Here is a 22,168-nt window from a genome sequence, read left to right on the forward strand (position 1 = left end):
CAGCAAAGAAAGGAAAAGACCATCAGCTGATTATGTAACTTTTGCTGACTAAGTTCTGTGTTATTTTTTGTGCTTCTGGAATCTGTTAAATAGATTGGATATTGTTAACATTAATTTGAATGCATATTGGCATGGGTGGGTTGGGGATGATATTTTATTCTGTTTTTATTAGTGTTTGTTAGCCACCTCAAGTCTCTTTAGAGAAATAGAAGGAATAGATATTTTTAACAAAATAAATTAAGTTTGGGAGGGAAGAACAACAAAGCAAACTCAGGTACTAGCTCTCAGTTACAGAGTTCTTGTAACAATCAGCTGGAACGGAAAGAGTTCAAGGAGAGGAGGAGCCAAAAACTACTGGTCCTCCAGCTGAGCCAATGAAAAAGCCCTGTAGTCTCTCGCTGTGCTATAGCCTGATGGAATGCCTGGTGCTAAATTATAGTTAAAGGAGGAACTGAAGAAGCTGGTCTCTCAGCGGAGACAATGGAAAGGCCCTGCAGTTCCACCTCTTCCTTTCCTACAGTATGATGAAGAACTGTTAAAATTTAACATGTGGGACAAAGCTTCCCCTCATCCAGAAATGCACTTTGTTCCCTTCTGCCCCCCCCCCCCAGATATATGCATTTTTTCTGATGTCACCAACAGCCACACAATGCATATCCAAGCATGGAACTTAGGGGGCTGTTTTTGACTGCTTAGCAAAGTTTTATACCAGCAGTGTTGTAGGGGTGTGTGACAATTTATAGATCATAAAACTGCTCAATGTAGAGTGGCAGGAGAAATGAAATGAGGAAAGGGGGCACAGCAACCCCATCACATGGAAAGTAGCTCATCCTTTCAGATATGGATACATGTGTGGAAACAGGCAATTGTCACAACAAGTTCATCAAATGTTGTGCTCTTGCTTGACTGGTTCAACAGGGGTTTGATGTTTAGTGGGATTGTTCAGTAAGACTCATCCCACCAACTTTTCTCCTCCACTTGAGCATAACAGAGCACAGGCATGAATGTATGGTGCACTTGAGTTATTTGCGAAACTGACAAGAATCGTGTTTCCATAAAATGATATTGTGTTGGCAACCTGGCTTATTCTGGAGATAGAAGCATTCAGACTGACAGCTTCATTCAGTTAACAGAAGGAGAGTGATATTATAGCCTTTCCATCTGTTTTCAACAGGACAAAGTTTTGTAAATTAGTGGGATAATTATTTTGAGACATTCTACAGAAAAATACAAAGGATTAGATACGTAATGACTCTCAGTTATAGAAATTGCTATGTACTGGTTTGTGCTATTGGAACATCTGCTGAATTAGAACTGAATAAAACCCACTTAGGGATTCCAGTGTTTGGAATATTGTGTTTTGTTTTCAAATTAGCCCTCCCTGCAACTGTTTTGATTATTTCCCTACCACCACCACCAATTTTTCTGGCTAGGTTCAGTTTTTTGGAATTTCTTCCATTGCAAACAGAGTGACCTTTTTATTTTCAGACTCCCAAAATAGATAGCCTAAAGAACAACTGCATGAGTTTGCTCTAGTTCATAGCAGCAAGACGGAACCTGCTGAGCACAGATCCATCAAGTGGTGTCAATTCAGACTGTGTATTCCGTGCACTGACCTTTTTCACAGTGTTTGTTTTGTTTTCTTTGTTTGTTTGTTTTTTGTTTGTTTTTGTAGTTGATTGCTTGGATCCTTCCTGCTCCAATCATGGTGTCTGTGTAAATGGAGAGTGTCTCTGCAGCCCAGGCTGGGGAGGCTTAAATTGTGAACTTCCACGTGCCCAGTGTCCAGACCAGTGTAGTGGGCATGGCACATACCTCTCTGACACAGGCCTCTGTAATTGTGATCCCAACTGGATGGGCCCTGATTGCTCTGTTGGTAAGAAAAAAACATTTAATTTGTAGCTTTTATTTTAGACTTTGTGGATCTTGATAGTCAATGGTCCTTGGCTAATCACTCAAGATAGTACAAGCCAGTAACTGAACTGTCAGTGAATGCTACAATTATAAGGTAAGGCCAGACATGTAAAATCCTATATTCAAGCTCTCATACTGATTTTGATTATTGCCTAAAATGTAGGGGTGTGTGACAATTTATAGATCATAAAACTGCTCAATGTAGAGTGGCAGGAGAAATGAAATGAGGAAAGGGGGCACAGCAACCCCATCACATGGAAAATAGCCTAAAATGTTCAGACTCTACTGCTTCTCTCACTAGCCTCACATGTGGAGGGTATTTACTTTCATTTTAATTTTATCCTTGATTTGAATAATACAGTATAATTTTGAAATTAATTTATTGCCCCACTATTGTCAAATTATATTTTAAGGAGAAATCCTGATTGTTCCCTCTTCAGGTGTCTATATAACACTTGGTAATTAAGATTCTTCCATCTGGCTCACTCTCTCTTCCCTTCTACCTTACCTTACCTTACCTTAGGTTTCTGAAGGTTAATGTAGCTGACATATACTGATCAGAGCTTGGAAAAGTTACTTTTTTGAACTACAACTCCCATCAGCCCCAGCCAGCATGGCCACTGGATTGGGCTGATGGGAGTTGTAGTTCAAAAAAGTAACTTTTCCAAGCTCTGACTGATGATATATAGGGCCAAAATACTTCCCAATTTGATTGATTTTGGAGCTTGTATTTTGTAGCATGATCATTAAGAAGCATTCTTGCATCTAGATGTGTCATTTCAGAATACACCCAGTGTAATGGTGATTCAAACTTGTACTAATCTCCTGAGGTTTTAATTGAGGTGAATCATGGAACTAGGTTTGTTTACACAGATGTCTGTAGCATAAATTGCAATGTAAAGTGATCTTCCCATGTCGGCATTGCAAGTGCTTGAGTAAGGCATAGCAACTATCTCAATTTCAAAAGGCTATCCTTCTGCATATGTTGCGTATGATAGTGCAAAGCCATAAATCACTCATAAATCCAAGATTCTGCCAATGCCCGTGACGGTGCTGAGCAATAATCAGATTCCTCTTTTTTTCCAGAAGTGTGCTCTGTAGACTGTGGCACTCATGGTGTCTGCATTGGCGGAGCATGCCACTGTGAAGAGGGCTGGACAGGGATAGCCTGTGACCAACGTGTTTGCCATCCGCGCTGCACAGAGCATGGAACTTGTAAAGATGGGAAATGTGAATGCCGAGAGGGCTGGAATGGGGAGCACTGCACCATTGGTAGGCAAACGACAGCCACCGAAACAGGCACATATTGCTTTCTTTTCATAACTTGTAGAAACATAGTTACTATTGTGTATGGCAAAGGGCTGTCCTTTTATGGACTCTTATGCTTCCAATCCTTATTGTTATTTTGGTCTTGTTTTTTATTGCTTTTATATTTCAGATTTGGTTGATTTGTGGATTGTTTTCTTTTTTAAAGTATCATTTTTGTTTGCTAGCCTCCATGCATTTCTCCTGAAAAATAGGCAGGATATTAGTTTTTAAAACAAACAAACATCATTAGCTTTACTTCTGAAACCCAAAAGCAGAGAAATACATTTTATGTCAGTATCAAGTGAAAGATTTTACTGAATAATAGTAGATCAACTTGTGGAACACTAGTTTACTAGATGATCTACTATTTATTATATCTAGGGATATTCTACAAGATAAGATTGTCAACTAAATTTAACCAAAAAAAATTCAGCAAATGTCCCTTTCCCCCCCCCCCACTTCCAGACCTGATGTTTCATGCTTACTAAATATTCCATTCAGAACACATCACCACAATACCCATCAAGAGCAGGGGTCAAGTTAAGGGGGAACTGCCCTCCTGTTGTTACAGAAATAGCTCCCTAACATTTTCATGTGTTGCGCTGTGACAGTGGTCATGGTGTTTGCCTATAGACTGACACAGCATGGGAGGGCCGAGCCAATGCTGCAGCATGCTGGTATACCCTTTCCAAACAGCATGCTGCTCAGCACAGCTTTAGCATCATGCAGAGTGCCATGACTAACGCAATTGCATCTCCACTGTGATATGTCAGCCTAGAAAGTAATAACAAACATATATCGCTTCAGATGTTTTTGACCATTTTGAATTTTAAACCTAAGTTACTTAATTTATCACTTCAAAATGTATGTTGTGCATGGGAAACCCAGAAAGCTGCTGAGAATTTTTTTCTGCTGTGTACAAAAGTAATACAAGACTAAGCATATCTTTATTTGTAAACTTGGAAGAAAAAATGCAAGAATGTGTGCCTATTTCTCTTTTCCTATGTCATTCGTTTAGATATCCAGTTCTTTTCAAAATGTCCAGGAGAATTAAAAATAAAAACACATATATTCAATTACTTTTACATTTCTTTCATGGGGGAATGGGACATTTAACAATGAAGTGAATTGAAATTTTGATGGCACCTGGAGACTCTAAAAGGACAGCCCTATTACCAGTGAATTGTTTTTCTTTTAAACCAAAGTTCTCTGGATGTGCTTGTCAGAATTTTTTTGTTTTGATGGTTAAGTGTCTTTTAAGTCTCTTTGGATAGTTAAACCTTTTGGGAAACACACTTAAATTAGAACTTTTGCATCCTTTAAATTAAATATATATCCTACACATATTTAAAGGTGGTGCTAAGGTTTATAGCATGCTTCCAACACATTTTATAAACATTGAAATCAATATTCCCAAGCAGATGCATGCTGGTTTTTTGGCCTTATGCACATCTACAGCAGCCTCATCTCTTTTTTCATTTGGTACATTTATTCCTATGGGTGCAAATGTCAAGACTAATTTTGGTTTAAATGAGCATTGTATCTAGTGAATAATTGTTCCAAAAAGGTTTACGTTATTCCACTAACTTGGTGTTAAATGTCTCTTCATGTATTTTTATGTGAGTTAATTGTCTTACAGTGCAATCCTGAGCATGTCTACTCAGAAGTAAGTCCCACTGAATTCAGTGAGACTTACTCCTAGGTAAGTGTGTATAGAACTACAACCTTAGTTTGTTGTTACTGTGCACACAACAAGATGGATATATTTTAATTGCTTAGATAACATTTGTGCTAGGTAATACTTTATGCCCATTGGTTAGTAGTTCCAATTATAAAAGGCCAAACTATGAAGTAAACATTTTACCTTTTTTGACAGGGGAGGGGAGGGAAAACAGCAGCTTTTGAAGTATTGTCAATGTGCAATATTACATGCTTTTGTCCAAATGATTTCCCTTTCTAGGAATACATTGTGCTGTGAAACAGTGGAATTATAGGTCTACATATTGACAACATTTGGAAGAATAAACCATTAGCCACAAATTTGAATATGGTTTTCCCAGTATAAAACACTCCTCTCAAACTTTGTAGGGTTTAGGATCCATATAAAAACTACAGCCTCCTTATTGGTGAAACATCTTGCCAGTTCTAAAATAGGTTAACTGGTTTTTATTCCATGTCCAAGCTCAATTTGAAGTTTTAATTTTAACCCTTAAAGCTGGTTCTGGCTTGGGACCATGTGTTTGAAGGATGTCTTTCTCCCACAAATACACTCCCAGTTATTATCATCATCTGCAGTACTTCTCTGGATGTCCGTGTCATCAGAAATCACATGGATAATAATGGGGGGTGAGGTTGACTTTTTAGCTGTGGAACCTGCTCATTAAATGTTCTCTTCAGGGAGGCCTGACTCATGCCATACGTATTGACTACAGGTGCTGGTCAAAAGGCCTTTATATTTACCCAGACCTTTTAAAAAGCTTGTGTGAAACGTTTGTTCAATTTTTTATGAGCTCATGTTTCCATTGGCCAAACTGTCTGGACGATATGGGAGTTGTAGTTCAGCAACATCTGGAGACCCACAGTTCCCCATCCCAGATTTAGACTTGGAGAACTATCTTTTACTTACTTTATTCTGCAATCCACCATATACATTGATGACACTCCTAAGTGGTATATTCCATCTGGAATTGCTTTTTAAGATGTTTTTAAAGATGTTTTTTAAAAATATGTTTTTAAGATGTTTTCTTTTAAAGAAGTTTGTTTTTGAGATGTTTGTAGTGTTTTGTCCCTTGTTTGCCACCCTGGACTCTTTCTGGAAGGAAGGGCAGGATAGAAATTTAATTAACAATAACAATAATAGTAATGATAGATTTGCACTAGAAGGATGGTGTAGAAATATTCTAAAAATAATAATAGCGGTAGCAATAGTAAAACAACATCATGTTATCTTGGACCACAATGGAGCAGTGCTCAATTATTTGTCTTGATTCTAACTCTACCAGGGAACCTCAACTATACAACCAATATATATACCGTGAATCTCCAATAAAGTTACTTTTACTGTTCTATAAAAAAACTTTCAGTCTTAACCTTTTAAATCAGCATGTCTAAATGGAGAAATGCTAATGCAAAAACCTTATGCACCATTTTAAAAGTGTACTTATGCTGCTGATCATTTTAGGAGCCACGGTAGGTGGTGGCCTTATGCCAATGAAGTAGATCCCAGAGATCATGCTACATGGCATGTTGTAACTAGTCTCTCATTCCTGCACCTGCTAACTCATAGAAGAAACAGTTCCCTGCAGTGATAATGCAGGTCTCTGATGTACTTATTAAGTGATTACAATCATGGATAAGGTTATAACCAAACAATAGAACAAAATTGTTATAAAGAAGAATAGAAATTACAACACAGCTAAGCACCAACAAAAAATATGCTAACACAGAGTAAAATCTTAAGCATATTTCAATTTTACAAGGAAATTTTCTGTCTATGATCTGTTATTGAAGCATGTTTGAATGTGACATTTGCTAGATAGTGCTGGAGGACATTCCTCAGTAGGGATGACTCCTCCTACTGGTCGTGACAGGCAGGGTCTCTAAGCTTCTTTGTAGCCTCTCCTGTGGGAGGAGTCGTCCCTCTCTCCAGACCGGCCCTGCCTGCGGTCGTTGGTTTTATTCCTCCCTGCCTGTTTCCTTCTCCTTCCCTACCTTCACTCCGTGGCGCTGGGGTTTGTGAGGCTAGGCTGAACCCAGCTGGGTTCACAGGCGTCGGAAAGGAGGCCGAAGAAGGGTGGAGCGCGGCTAGCTGCAGCATACCAGCAGAGCAGCAGCCGCCCAGACGGGAGTCTGTCGCCTCGCTCCGCGGAGCCGCGTTTCTGCAACCCTCGCGTTCAGCGGGATCGCGGCTCCTTGCTCCCCCCCACTTCACCAAAGGCTTGCCTTGTTGTGGGAGAACGTCTCAGCAGGGGGTTGAGCGGTGCCCGCTAACGCAGCTTGCCTGTAAAGTGATTCCCGCGCTTTTCCCTCAGCGTCAGGGAGTCAGGGCCGCCATATTATGGCCTCACCCGCTTCCTCTCCACCTTCCCGCCAAGAGCCCTGCCACGTGGGGGAGGCAAGGGACCTAGAGGACTCACAGCACTTAGTCTTCTCTCCGTCCCAGAGCGTAGACAGCGGGGGGATGAATCTCCTAGATGAAGGTATGGATGTTTCCCCCCCCCCACTCTGTTTCCCAAATTTATGACCTGGGTTAAAGAGCTCATTGCTTCTGAAGTCAGTGGCTCTCTCTCACATGCACGTAAAAGTAAGAAGCGCAAACATTTGAGGAAGCGTCCCCACAGGGGAAAGCGGAGGCGGTTATCCTCCTCCACAGGCTCCAGCAGGCAGGACAGGCATGGCAGCTCATCTTTAAGAGACAGCCACTCCAGGTCCTCTTCCCTTTCCAATCAAGACATGAGGTGGGGGGGCTCGCCCCCACCCTCCTACATTTTACACAGTGAGCCAGCTAAGGATGCACCCAGGGGTGACAAGGAGCACCTGGGTCATAACGCGTTGGGGGGTAGCAAGGCGTTCCTCCCCACAGACTCATGCAGGTCCCTCATCCTCAATGGTTCGGGATCGGCAGGCACAGGCACAGTCGCCCAGGCAGGCTCCTGTGCCACAGGTGGTACTATCAGATTCTGAAGAACTACTTGAGCAGGACAGGGAAGAGGGGGAGCTTTCGGGTGAGGAAATAGAAGTCACCCAGATGCAACCCAGACTCTTTGCTCCAGAGGTTTTTCAGCCGCTCCTTTCCAAGGCCCGCAGAGTGCTACAACTGCCAGAGGCTGAGGCGGGAGGCGATGCACCCACTCAGTCAGCCTCGGCAGGTGCAAAAAAGGCCTTCCCCTCCATGGACACTAAGCAGGTTTCAGTTCCCTTTCCCCAGGCGGTTGATGACGTGTGGGATGCTGAATGGTCATCACCATGCAAACCAAAGCCACCTGCCAAGTAGGCAAAGAAACATTACGTCTTTGCCGACAGGATCATGGCAAGACTGTGTTTTCCCACAGTGGACCCGCCTATTGCTGCTCTTGCTAGCTCTGCAGTGATCCCAACAGAAGGGGAGGGGGGGCCTAAGGACCAGTGCGACAAGCGAGTCGAAGGGGCTCTTCGCAGGAGCTTTGAGGCAGATGCAGTCGGCTTCAGAGCCGCAGCCACTTCCTCAGTTTTCTCCAGAGCGGTTTTTATGTGGGCTGAAGAGTTTGGGGCATGGGACGATGTCCCAAAATTTGTAAAGGATGGGTTAAAGAAAATGGCGTACGCCTCGGCCCTGTCAGCCGATGCATCCATGGATGCCCTACAGTTTGCAGCGCGCTCTATGGCTGCCTCCACTGTGGCATGGCGTAACATTTGGCTCAGGCAGTGGGCTGTGGGCTCAGAGTCACAGACCTGCCTCACTGCCCTACCTTTTTCAGGTTCTAAGCTGTTTGGGGAGCCTCTAGAGGCCCACCTGGTGGAAACTAGGGACAAAAAGAAAGCACTCCCTATGGCCAGAAGAGAGGAACAGAAGGGCAGGCAGAACCAGTTTTTTTTTTGTTCCTCAAAACAGCTCTCTAGATTTCGCAGTCAGCCTTCCAACAGGCTTCGCTGGGGCAGACAAAACAAAGGGGGTGGACACGCTTCCTCCACTAAACCGGGAGGCACCCCATTCTCCTCAGGGAGGAACCAGAAGGGAGTCCAAAAGGGCTTCTCCTCCTGACTGGGGGTTGCCAGAGGCCTCTCACGGAGTGGGAGCAAGGCTTCTAGAGTTTGCCCCCCGCTGGAGAGTCATCACCTCAGACAAATGGGTGCTGGACACGGTGTCCATGGGATATGCCTTAGAGTTTCTTCGCATTCCACACGACCGGTTTCGACCCACCCCAAGGTCTCGAAGGCCGGAGAAGCACCTGTGCTACCTGGAAGCTATTCAGCACCTGCTGAACATCCGGGCAATAGAGCCAGTAGTTCCCTCAGAGAGGAAATCAGGGGTATATTCAAAATGGAAACCCTTCGCTCCATGACTGCAGCCCTAAGAAAAGGGGATTGGCTGACCTCTGTGGACCTCTCCGAGGTGTATCTACACATTCCAATCTGCAGACAACACAGGCGCTTTCTCCGGTTTTCATACGACAACAGACACTTCCAGTACAGGGCCTTGCCGTTCGGCCTTTCCTCAGCACCAAGGGTTTTCACCAAGGTACTGGGGGTTCTGGTGGCACATCTCAGAACGATGGAGATATGCATGCATCCCTATCTGGACGACATCTTGGTGAGAGCACCATCCTGGGACCAGTCACACACAGGTACCCATCTCACTGTATCATGGCTCCAAGGGCTGGGCTTCATAGTGAACTTGGAGCAGAGCATGCTGACCCCATCCCAAACTATTCCGCTCTTGGGGGTGATCCTGGACATGCAACTTTTCCGCATGAGGCTCACCGAAGATAGGGTTTTGAGACTTCAGCTGTTACTTCAGGAAGCAGTTGCTGCACCAGCATTGGACCTGATGAGGCTAGCTCGGCTTTTGGGGTCCATGGTGTCGGCATACGACCTAGTTCAGTGGGCCCAGTTTCACTCAAGAGCTCTACAACAGATCCTTCTGCCCTACCAGGAGGCAATTCTCCTACGACACAGACGCTCGGTCTCCACGCCTCCAGCAGTACGGACAGAGCTCCGGTGGTGGCTGGAACCTCAGAGGTTGGCCCACGGAGTCAGCCTGGAAGATCCTCCACGCATAATCATGACCTCAGATGCGAGCTTGTACGGATGGGGGGCTCACCTGGACCACAATGTAGCCCTGGGGACATGGTCTGCAATGGAGGCGGAGCTCAATATAAATATACTGGAGTTACGGGCCATCAGACTGGGGCTACAGGTCTTCGCCCCAGAGATCAAGGGGAAGCATCTCCTCATACGCACCGACAACTCATTGGCGAAATCTTATGTCCACAGACAAGGGGGCACAAGATCGAAGGGCCTAATGCTCGAGGCGGAGCGCCTGTTCAAATGGATGTAGAGGCATCTTGCCTCTGAAGGCCAAACACCTGACGGGCACAAACAACTTTGTAGCCGACTGGCTCAGCAGGACAGCCATCGAGGCAGAATGGCAACTGAACCCAGAAGTGTTCCAAGAGATGGTGCGCAGGTGGGGAGAACCAGTAGTGGATCTCTTTGCCACACCCGCAAACACACAGCTAGACAGGTTCTTCACAAGAAATCCGTGTCACCAGGCTCAGGGCACAAACGCACTAGTCACACCGTGGCCACAAGGCCTCCTGTACGCCTTTCCTCTGTTTGGGCTGATACAATGCACGATCCAGCAGGTTTGGACATTGAAGGCGGAATTTATTATAGTGACACCCCATTGGCCTCGACGTCCCTGGTTTCTGGACCTACTGAACATGTCAGTCAAGACACCCTGGCAGGTACCCTCTCGAACGGATCTTCTGATTCAGGGACCAGTCTGCCATCCTCGACCAGAGCTGTTCCGGCTAACAGCTTGGAGACTGAGCGGTTGTGGTTGAGCGGTAAGGGCTTTAAGGGGAAAGTGCTCGACACGCTACTGGTGTCGCGTAGACAGTCCACGAACCGGGTTTACTCGTCCACATGGAAGGTTTTCTTGTCCTGGTGCTCTGCAAATACAGTGGAACCTTGGTCTCGTGACATCAGGGGTCCCCTAGGGTTCCTCCAGTCGGGCCTAGATAAGGGTCTGAGCGCGGCCACAATCAAGAGACAAGCTGCAGCTCTCAGTAGCATTTTGTTATGCCTGGGGGGGCCCCCGCTTTCCTCCAACCCATTCCCTAAATGTTTTTTTTTAAGAGGGGTGACGCTGGTTTCCCCATAAATGATTCACAGGTTTCCAAACTGGAACCTTACCTGGGTGCTGACGGCATTGACAGGACCGCCATTTGAACAGATGGCTACCTGCTCTCTGAACCTCTTGACATTCAAAACAGTTTTTCTGGTTTCCAATACATCAGCACGCAGAGTTTCCGAGTTGGGGGCATTATCTTTGGACCCTCAACTGTACGTGTTCCACCAGGACAAGGTGGTCCTCCGACCAGACCCGGCATTCCTACCTAAAATCAATTCTGTTTTCCATAGGTCGCAGGAAGTGGTTCTCCATTCTGCCCCGCTCCCTCCTGTGCCCAGGAACGTAGGTGGCACTCACTTGATGTGAGGAGGGCTCTTCGTTTCTACCTGGATCGTACCTTAGAGTTCAGGAGGTCTGAGGCCCTCTTTGTGGCCTTCTCTGGGAAATCAAAGGGGTGTAAGGTAACAACCTACTCTATCTCACGCTGGCTCAGAGCGGCTATAGCACATGCATATGAAGTTCTGGTTAGGGAACCTCCATTGGGTATCACAGCACACTCAATTAGGGGGGCAGTGGCTTCAGCAGCATTTAGGGGGGGTTCCCCATAATGGATATCTGTAGCGCGGCTACATGGGCTTCTCCACACACTTTTATCAGGCACTATAAAATGGACTCATTCTCATCAGCCGATGCTGCATTTGGCAGGAAGGTGCTCCAGAAGGTGTTGCCTCCTAGCTAGAGGAATCCCACCCGGAGTCCTAGTACACTGCTCTGTCATATCCCTACTGAGGAATGTCCTCCAGCACTATCTAGCAAAAATGGAAATTTTACTCACCGTGAATTTCTATTTGTAGATAGTGCTGGAGGACATTCCACCCACCTCTCATTCCTCTGCTTCAACCTTCTGGAGCGGGAGGGTGAGTGGGGGAGTTGGGGCTTCTGCCAGCGCCTTACATTTGCACACGTTGTTTAGTATTGTGTGTTTCCCTTCATGTGTGACCTGTCTTCCAGCACGTTGGTTCCGTGTTGGTCTCTCGCTTTTCTTCAGCTTCTCCTGGTATAGGCTTCCACTCTAGGGACGTCTGGGAAGATGTGGATATGGGGCCTGAGGAGGGTTCCTGGCTCTGTCAGTTCGGTCTGGAGAGAGGGACGACTCCTCCCACAGGAGAGGCTACAAAGAAGCTTAGAGACCCGTAGGAGGAGTCATCCCTACTGAGGAATGTCCTCCAGCACTATCTACAAATAGAAATTCACGGTGAGTAAAATTTCCATTTTTTAACACCTTGAACTCTGCTTATTTCTGTGGTGTAGAGATTTATATCTGTCTGCAGGACACATTTGTTCCATTCCAGCAAAAAAAGGTGTAAATCCAAATGATCATACATAACTTTCATGCCCAGTCAGCAACTATACACCTAAGTTAGGTGTGTTTGGAAAACCATGTCTCAGCTTAATAAACCTTGTGGCCACATATGCAGCCCCTTCACTCCTTCATGCAAGCAAGCAAACAAACTAGAAAGCCTTGAATTAACTGTAGTTTTGTCTGCATTGGGAAACTGTAGCTAATGATTTCAAAGCAAGGCTTGAAGCTGAGTTTAGGGCATGGATAGGAATGTTTATAAGCCAAAATATAATCAAGCCTTATGGTTATGCATATAGCCTCTTTGCCCCTCTCTTTGTGTGAGCTGGCAAACAAATCAAGAAGTATTTCATTAACAATAGTTCCCTGTTTTGTTGGAACCAGGAAACTATAGTTAACAGCTTTGTACAAAGCCAGGATTTTAAACAGTAATTATGCACAATAAACTTACTGCACAGGGATGGATCAGGGCTATTATATTAGAAGGTCCTATTTATGTAAAACCCTTTAACAAATATAGCAAAAACATTTCACTCCTGTGCCAACAGGTTTGATACTGTTTCTCATTTTACAAACTATGTTTAGCAGCCATGAAAATAAAACATTAAATACATATTTTAATATGGAAGAGCATCTGGGGGGAACCTTTAATCCTCTCTCAATAGAAAAATTGACTATACCAATCTAGTATCGGGGCCAAATATTACCCAAGAAATCCATAAAAATAAAATACCTTGAAGTGATTAAGCATGACACCATTTGCAAGAAAAAAAACCCATGCCTTAGTTGAGACCTTCTCTTTTCCACCGAAACATCTGGGTCAACAGTATCCCACAATGTAAAGTACAAAACCCTATATGAATGGTAGGATCTAACTAACCAACAGTTTTTTAACATTAAAAAACATTGTGCCATCAATACAGTTATAAGGGCAGCCCCACCCTGCCCTTTTATCGTTGCAGCAGTAACAGGCCCTACCAGTTTTGAGCCTGCCTCTTTCAATTTTCTAAGCAAGCTGGCTGTGCGTTTAGACTCAACTTTAGTCCTAGGCCTACTGGGAAGACACACATTTTGGAATGTTCACACCATTGTAGTTGTTAAGCTCCCAAACAATATAAACATTTAAGCAGGCAGTGTAGACTATATATGAAAAATGGCCACTGTTTGATCATGCATTGACAGTGTGTGTGGAAACCATCTCATCAGAAGTATACATTCGACCTTTAGTTTCATTGCAACAAAAACAATTATTTCAGGGTTGATATTCTAGTCTGCGATTGCTGCATCATTATGCATTGAAGATAGGAGAACCACTGTCCTCACTTTCTTGGGCACATAACCTACATAAGTATCAAATCGTGAAAACCAAAAATCCTTTTTTGCCACCCGTGGATTTGTGGGCAAGGATCTCTTGTTTGTTTTCAGTGTGTCAGCCAGGGTTAACTTTTTTCTTAGCTAATCCACTGGCCAGTTGTTCTAGATACATAACGCCCTTAAATGTGTTGTTTGCTCAACCACCGTTTGGCCTAAATTTCAGTCTGTTGGGGCACTTTATTTCTTCCACACATATATGTCTTCATTATAAATACGTTACTTCACTGGACATCTCCTTTGAATGGGATTTACTGTTCATAATCTCAGACATTCTTATATGGCAAGAAGAATTGTGGGAGAGTGTAGATAAACACATCTTGCATGTCTTACACAGTAGCAAGTTTATCTCCCATATTGGTAGTTCAGTGTTGAAGCCAATTGCCAAATTTGATGACTTCATTGATTCTTTTGAAGGAGATCCAGTTACATTGTGTCCCAAAAGTGATGAGGGCAACCTTCAGCAACATATTTTGCAAAGATTGTTCTATGAACAGAAAAACAGCTATCTAAAAGTCCTTGTCTGTGAATAACCCTTAAGCCTGGTCACCTGCTGAGGTGTGGAAGCGTTTTGCTTGCAAATATGCGCAGCTGCAATTGGGGTGTCAGTAATCTCAAAAGACAGATTAGGAAGTTTCATGCAACATGATAGCTGTGATGAAAAAACTGTCTTGCTGGGTCACAAGAAAGGTTTAAACAATGGGAAAAAATGTTTAAACATTTAGTTTAGTAAAGGCACTTTTTTAACTAACTAAATAGTGGGATACTATTGACCCTTGATACCATTTGCAGTGATGTTAAGGGAAGTGAGTGATTTGTCTATTATAAAAATAAAATACTATTTTTTCACCCTCTGTGCTCCTTGCTCGCATGAAATAGATTCTGAGCGAAACATCTGTAGACATGACAAGTAACTAATTACATTAAATAAAATTTTATGGAATCACTTTGACGTCTAACTCCTTTATGTGCATGGTTTTTGTTTTCTTAGTCATTCCAAGAGGAGTAGAATTGACCTCAAGAGCCATAAGTTTTTTTTAAAAAAAATCAATATAGTGGTGTCTGTGTGTGTCTGTTTGTGTGTGTGCACACTAGAATACCTCATAGCTGAATACTCCTGAAATGAGGAGTTGTGGAAGACTTGATACAAGAGTTTTGTCAGTTTGTTTCAGCACTGTCGGGGTGCATTTGACCCTACCTGTCAATGAAGAGGTTAAACTGAGACTTTACTCACATGTATAGTATTTTTATATTTATAAGGACAGAATATGGATAAACCGATTGGTTTCCAATCGGAAAAGGTGTGAGACGGGTGTATTTTATCACCCTGTTTGTTTAATCTGTACATAGAACATATCGTACGGAAAGCAGAATTGGACCAAGATGAAGGAGGTGTGAAAATTGGAGGGAGAAATATCAATAATTTATAGACTATACCATACTATTACCAGAAACCAGTAATGATGTGAAAAGAATGCTGATGAAAGTTAAAGAGGAAAGCACAAAAGCAGGACTATTATTATTATTATTATTATTATTATTATTATTATTATTATTATTATTATTATTATTATTATTTATACCCCACCCTTTTTCCAAACTGGAACTCAAAGCGGCTTCCAGATAAAAGTAAGTACATATCATTAAGAACATACAAACACATAAAACATATAAACGTATAAAAATCAGCATTAAAACATAATTAAACTATTAATATATTAAAACCAATTAGCCATACACTTAAAATACTGCAACCCAGTTTAAGAGCATACAAGTAAAACAATAACATACAGCACCCTCTTCAATCACTACCCTTAAAGCCTTAAGTTCCAAAGGCCTGCTGGAAGAAAAAAGTCTTTAGCCGTCGGCGGAAGGACAACGGCTGAACTTCAAAAAGACTAAAGTAATGACAACAGAAGATTTATGTAACTTTAACGTTGACAACAAGGACATTGAACTTATCAAGGATTATCAGTACCTCGGCACAGTCATCAACCAAAATGGAGACAATAGTCAAGAAATCAGAAGAAGACTAGGACTGGGGAGGGCAGCTGCGAGAGAACTAGAAGAGGTCCTCAAATGTAAAGATGTATCACTGAACACAAAGTCAGGATCATTGAGACCATGGTATTCCCGATTTCTATGTATGGATGTGAAAGTTGGACAGTGAAAAAAGCGGATAAGAGAAAAATCAACTCATTTGAAATGTGGTGTTGGAGCTTTGCGCATACCGTGTACTGCAAAAAAGACAAATAATTGGGCGTTAGAACAAATTAAACGTTGACAACAAGGACATTGAACTTGTCAAGGATTATCAATACCTCGGCACAGTCATCAACCAAAATGACAGGTGCTCTTGGAGGTCACTGATTCATAGGGTCGCCATAAGTCATAATCGACCTGAAGGCACATAACAACAAATAGTATTTTTAGAACAGCACACTTTCAAAACATATCATATTTGATACTGTAATTTAATATCTCTGCAGCAAAAGCACATAAAAAACTGCTTTTATTTTTGGCCCAATTCCTAAATCCCTAGATATGCCAAAATAATTAAATTATACGTTAGACTATGACTATTAGTATTTACCACTAATCTAACTGTGTAGAGTAATGTCACTCTTTTAGATAATGTTTTGAATTTATTATATTAAAACATTTGTCTTTTAGGAATCCTAGAAACGTACTTCGTTCATGGGGGAGGTGGTTGGAGGACAGGAAGAGAGTCACAACTGCTCAAAAATATTGCTTGCATTTCCTCTACTTTTGTAGCTAAGTCAGTAATCAACAAATCCATGCCCAGCAGAGCATTGTGTTGCCTTCCAGCACTGCTGGATAGTTTTGTCCCATTAGAATGCTCTTTGTGTTGAAGATTTCTTTTTCTTACTGATTTCCTTAAAGTGATTACAATAATAGCATTAAAAAGCAGAAACAATGTCTAGATGAGATGGAGTAAAATTGGAAGATAAGAAAGAGGGAAAGGCACTATCTATGACAAAAGCAAGCAATTCTGAAAAAGTGGATGGGGAGGAGAGGTATCAAATTTCTGCACTTACGTATTTGTAGCCGCTTCAGTCCAATCTATAAGAAAGTGAGAAAAAGTATATGACTAGATAAACATTACAAATACCACCTTCTGCTAAATCAACAAAGTTTCTACAATAGAGATTTAGGTTTCTGTACTCAGTCCAATCAATATAACATCTCCCTTTGTTTTGGAGAACATATGACATTTGGGCTCAATCTGTGTTTAGATTATAATGAAACAGTGTCCTAATTGCCAAGGCAGTCCTCCCAGACACACCTGGCTTTAGTACAAGGGACAGTCAGTATATATTTGCAACAGTGACAGTTTCTGTGACTAAAAAACCTTTCCCACATGAAGACTAGAAAAGTTTGGTTCAGCTCCTCCCTAATGGAACAAAAGAAGTGCCATAACAGTACTTATGCGGTTAACCATAGGTCAGCAAGAAGAGGGCCAGCACCATTAGGTGTTGGGGCTCAGGTCCAGTCCCAGTGCTATCACTAGTGGTAGAAGGAGGGTGCCAAGGAAACCCAAATTGGACCTATGGACTTTTTGTGTTTTGATGATGTGGGGAAAAATCTGCTGTCCACTGTGTGTATGTTCAATAGCAATGTGGCATCTTGAAGTCTTAGGCAACTAGTTCCATGTTTTGCTATTTCTATTGTATCTCTGCATATGTGCACTCTCAGGATCCTTATTTTTCCCCTGAATATACAGTTATTGTAGTACTGTAGTAGCCCTGTCCTGTTAGGCACATAAAGAAGCCATTCTGGAGCAGACCAGAGTTCCATTTTGTCCTGTAACCTGTTTGTGACAGTGGCCATTTTGATGTCCTTAGGAAGCCCACAAGTGGAGCATGAAAGCACCAGCTCTACTCCATACTGCTTTTTAACATCAAAGAATCATATAGCTATTCTTTGTGAATTTGTTTAATCCTTTTTAAACCTATCTACTCAAGTGGCTGTCTCTATATCTTAGGCCATCTGATTAAGTAAAATTGGCACAATTGAATCTTTCAGTTTTCTATTGAGGGGATCTACTGGGTACATAACATACTGTGAGACTGATACACCTTTTTCTACACCTTTTCCAGCTCTGCAATATTTTATTTTATTATATTAAAAAATAATGGCTTAATGTAAAAGATCTAAGCAGTTTCCATGACAACAATTAAAAATCAGTGAAATGCAACCATAACATTCAACAAAAAAATCCTGACAACTAGATGAAAACCAAGCAAAACTATATTATCACAAATAAAACTGAACTGTGTATTAAACAGAGGATTAAGATCCAGACTCCAGAAAAACTTGGATATCCTTTTTTATATACAGTGACCAGAACTATATGCAGTATTCCAAGTGTCATCACACCACAGATTTCTGTAAAGGCATTGTGATATTGGTAGTTTTATTTTCAATCCCTTTCCTAAAGATGCCTGGAATGATTCCCGGAATTCCCGCCTTTGCCAGAGCTGCTGCATACAACTGCACTCACACTCAAACCTATAGGAGCAGGGTCCTTATTTTATTATTAGAAATATATAATGATTACTAGACTTGTAATATTGATTGGGAACTTTAAGTAATTAATTCATACATTCACAAGTAGTGTATCATAAATTCAGAGGTCCCCAAGTGCCTTGGAGCAGGAATTGACAGGTCTTAAAAGAGACCATCATTTGACAGCTCTGCCATCTTACTGTTAGATGGAACACATGATCTCATAACTGGAGGTGGGGGGACTATAGCTCATCTATCTCTATCAGTTCAAAGTTGCCTTCCCCACTTCCTTCCGATATCTTCCATCTCCTTACATTATCACACCAGCCCTACCCTTCCCCACCTACAGCCTCTTTGACGACTGACTTCTTTCTCCCATTTCCCACATAATTTTCCGTGCCTTCTTTAATTTTTCACATTTTACCAGTATGTCTCTTTCCAGCCTTATCCAAATTTTGCCAAAATGTTCTCCTCTGAACTCTGGCCACCTTGTAAATGCATAGGCTGTAAATATGTCAATTCTAAACGTTATTGTTATGTGCCTTCAAGTCGATTACAACTTGAATCAGCGACCTCGAATACCATCTGTCATGAACCACCCTGTTCACATCTTGTAAGTTCAGATCTGTGGCTTCCTTTATGGAATCAATTCATCTCTTGTTTGGCCTTCCTCTTTTTCTACTCCCTTCTGTTTTTCCCAGCATTATTGTCTTTTCTAGTGAATCTGTCTTCTCATGATGTGTCCAAAGTATGATAACCACAGTTTCATCATTTTAGCTTCTAGTGATAGTTCTGGTTTAATTTGTTCTAATGCCCAATTATTGGTCTTTTTTGCAATCCATGGTATGCATAAAGCTCTCCTCCAACACCACATTTCAAAAGAGTTGATTTTTCTCTTATCCGCTTTTTTAACTGTCCAACTTTCACATCCGTACATAGAGATTGGGAATACCATGGTCTCAATGATCCTGACTTTAGTGTTCAGTGATACATCTTTGCATTTGAGAACATTTTCTAGTTCTCTCATAGCTGTCCTCCCCAGTCCTAGCCTTCTGATTTCTTGACTATTGTCTCCATTTTGGTTGATGACTGTGCCAAGATATTGATAATCCTTGACAAGTTCAATGTCCTCATTGTCCATGTTAAAGTTACATAAATCTTCTGTTGTCATTACTTTAGTCTTTTTGACGTTCAGCTGTAGTCCTGCTTTTGTGCTTTCCTCTTGAAGTTTCATCAGCATTTGTTTCAAATCATTACTAGTTTCTGCTAAGAGTATGGTATCATCTGCATATCTTAAATTATTGATATTTCTCCCTCCACTTTTCACACCTTCATCTTGGTCCAATCCCTCTTTCCGTATGATATGTTCTGCATATAGATTAAACAAGTAGGGTGATAAAATGCACCCCTGTCTCACACCCTTTCCGACTGAGAACCAATCGGTTTCTCCATATTCTGTCCTTACAGTAGCCTCTTGTCCAGAGTATAGATTGCACATCAGGACAATCAGATGCTGTGGCATCTGCATTCCTTTTAAAGCATTCCATAGTTTTTCATGATCTACACAATCAAAGGCTTTGCTGTAATCTATAAAGCACAGAGTGATTTCCTTCTGAAATTCCTTGGTCCATTCCATTATCCAACATATGTTTGCAATACATTCTCTGGTGCCTCTTCCCTTTCTAAATCCAGCTTGGACGTCTGGCATTTCTCACTCCATATACAGTAAGAGCCTTTGTTGTAGAATTTTGAGCATTACTTTACTTGCATGGGATATTAAAGCAATAGTTACTTCATTCCCTGGGATCCCAGAGCACAGCCTTGTCCGGGTTTCTTGGATGATTTTCAGTTGGTACAGCTTGAGGACATTGACAAGATGCTTGGACAGGTTCGTGCCACCACTTTTGTGCTGGATCCTTGCCCTTCTTGGCTAATAAAAGTTAGCAGGGATAGAACAGCTGGCTGGGCCAGGGAAGTGATTAATGCCTCTCTGCAAGAGGGGGTGGTCCCTGGCTGCCTGAAAGAGGCAGTAGTGAGACCACTCCTGAAGAGACCCTCCCTGGACCCAGAAAATCTTAATAACTATAGGCCGGTAGCAAATGTTCCATTCCTGGGAAAGGTCCTTGAATGAGTGGTGGCAGGCCAGCTCCAGACACTTTTGGATGTGACTGATTATCTGGATCCATTTCAATTGGGTTTCAGGCCTGGTTTTGGCATGGAAACAGCCTTGGTGTATGATGACCTCTGTTGGGAGAGAGACAAGGGGAGTGTGACTCTGTTGATTCTCCTTGAACTCTCAGCGGCTTTCAATACCGTCGACCATGGCATCCTTCTGGGGAGACTGGCTGAGTTGGGAGTGGGAGGTACTGCATGGCGGTGGTTCCGCTTCTACTTGGTGGGTCGGCTCCAGAAGGTGGTGTTTGGGGAACATTGCTTGGCACCCTGGACTCTCCAGTGGGGGGGTTCCGCAGGGGTAAGTTCTGTTCCGCATGCTGTTCAATATCTACATGAAACCGTTGGGTGCGGTCATCTGGAGCTTTGGAGTGCGTTGCCATCAGTATGCTGATGACACGCAGCTCTATTTCTCTTTTTCATCTTCTTCAGGTGAGGCGGTCAATGTGCTGAACCGGTGCCTGGCTGCGACAATGGACTGGATGAGGGCTAATAAACTGAGGCTCAATCCAGACAAGATTGAGATGCTGCTAGTGGGTGGTTCTTCTGACCAGATGGTGGATGTCCAACCTGTCCTGGATGGGGTTGCACTCACCCTGAAGGAGCAGGTTCGTAGCTTGGGGGTTCTCCTAGAACCATCTCTGTCACTTGAGGCTCAGGTAGCCTCGGTGGCACGGAGTGCCTTCTACCAACTTCGGTTGGTGGCCCAGCTACACCCCTATCTAGGCAGGAATAACCTGGCTTCAGTTGTCCATGCTCTGGTAACCTCCAAGTTAGATTACTGCAATGCGCTCTACGTGGGGCTGCCTTTGAAGACGGTTCGGAAGCTGCAGCTTGTGCAAAATGCAGCGGCCAGATAGGTAACAGGAACCAGACGGTTCAAACATATAAAACCGATTCTGCTCCACTTGCATTGGCTGCCTGTATGTTTCCAAGCTCGATTCAAGGTGCTGGTTTTAATCTGTAAAGCCTTACACGGCTTAGGACCACAATAGCTGATGGAACACCTCTCCCAATATGAGCCCACCCGTACACTACACTCAACATCTAACACCCTCCTCCGGGTGCCTACTCGGAGGGAAGCTTGGAGTCTGGCAACAAGGGAGAGGGCTTTCTCAGTGGTGGCCCCCAAATTATGGAATGATTATCTTGACAAGGTGCACCTGGCGCCAACAATGTAATCTTTTCGGCTCCTGGTCAAGACTTTCCTCTTCTCCCAGGCATTTTAGCATGTGTTTTATACTGTTTAAATTTTAAAATTGTGTTTTAATTTGTTTTTATAAGATCTGTTTTAAATTGTATTTGTTTTAATGTTTGTAGTTACTGTAAACCGCCCAGAGAGCTTCAGCTATGGGGCAGTATACAAGTATAATAAAATAAATAAATAAATATGATACAACAGGCTTGGGTCAGGGAGGCTTTGATTTTGAACAACTTTCTTGTATGTTCCTTTGAAGCCGTTTTGGGCTCCACGGGAGGACAACCCAAAGGAGGTCTGGGTGTGTTGATTTCTACCAGCATCTGCATCTCCATTAACAGACCAGACCTCCTGCTCCGTCTTTTATCTTTTTGATCATCAAGTTTAGAATAATTTGTTTGTTGATAATTAACATTTATTTGCCTCCACGGAGACAAAAACAACTGATCAAAGAGACTTGGGTTAAATTAGAAAAGTATAT

General features: G+C 42.7%; 1 protein-coding gene across 13 annotated transcripts in view; it reads left to right on the plus strand.

Moving 5' to 3' along the window:
• The window catches only part of LOC133380132 (teneurin-2), a 995,941-nt gene that overhangs the window by 790,022 nt on the left and 183,751 nt on the right, over positions 1-22,168 (plus strand). For 12 of the 13 annotated variants that reach the window (XM_061616787.1, XM_061616792.1, XM_061616791.1 and 9 more), the window contains 2 exons: positions 1,676-1,876; positions 3,001-3,186. The exons of the other annotated variant lie outside the window; for it this stretch is intronic. In XM_061616787.1, the coding sequence (XP_061472771.1) occupies positions 1,676-1,876; positions 3,001-3,186 (387 nt within the window). The remainder of the gene's footprint in view (positions 1-1,675; positions 1,877-3,000; positions 3,187-22,168) is intronic. 13 annotated transcript variants of the gene reach the window in all.

The sequence above is a fragment of the Rhineura floridana genome, chromosome 3 (genome assembly GCF_030035675.1).
Source record: "Rhineura floridana isolate rRhiFlo1 chromosome 3, rRhiFlo1.hap2, whole genome shotgun sequence".
NCBI lineage: Eukaryota > Metazoa > Chordata > Lepidosauria > Squamata > Rhineuridae > Rhineura > Rhineura floridana.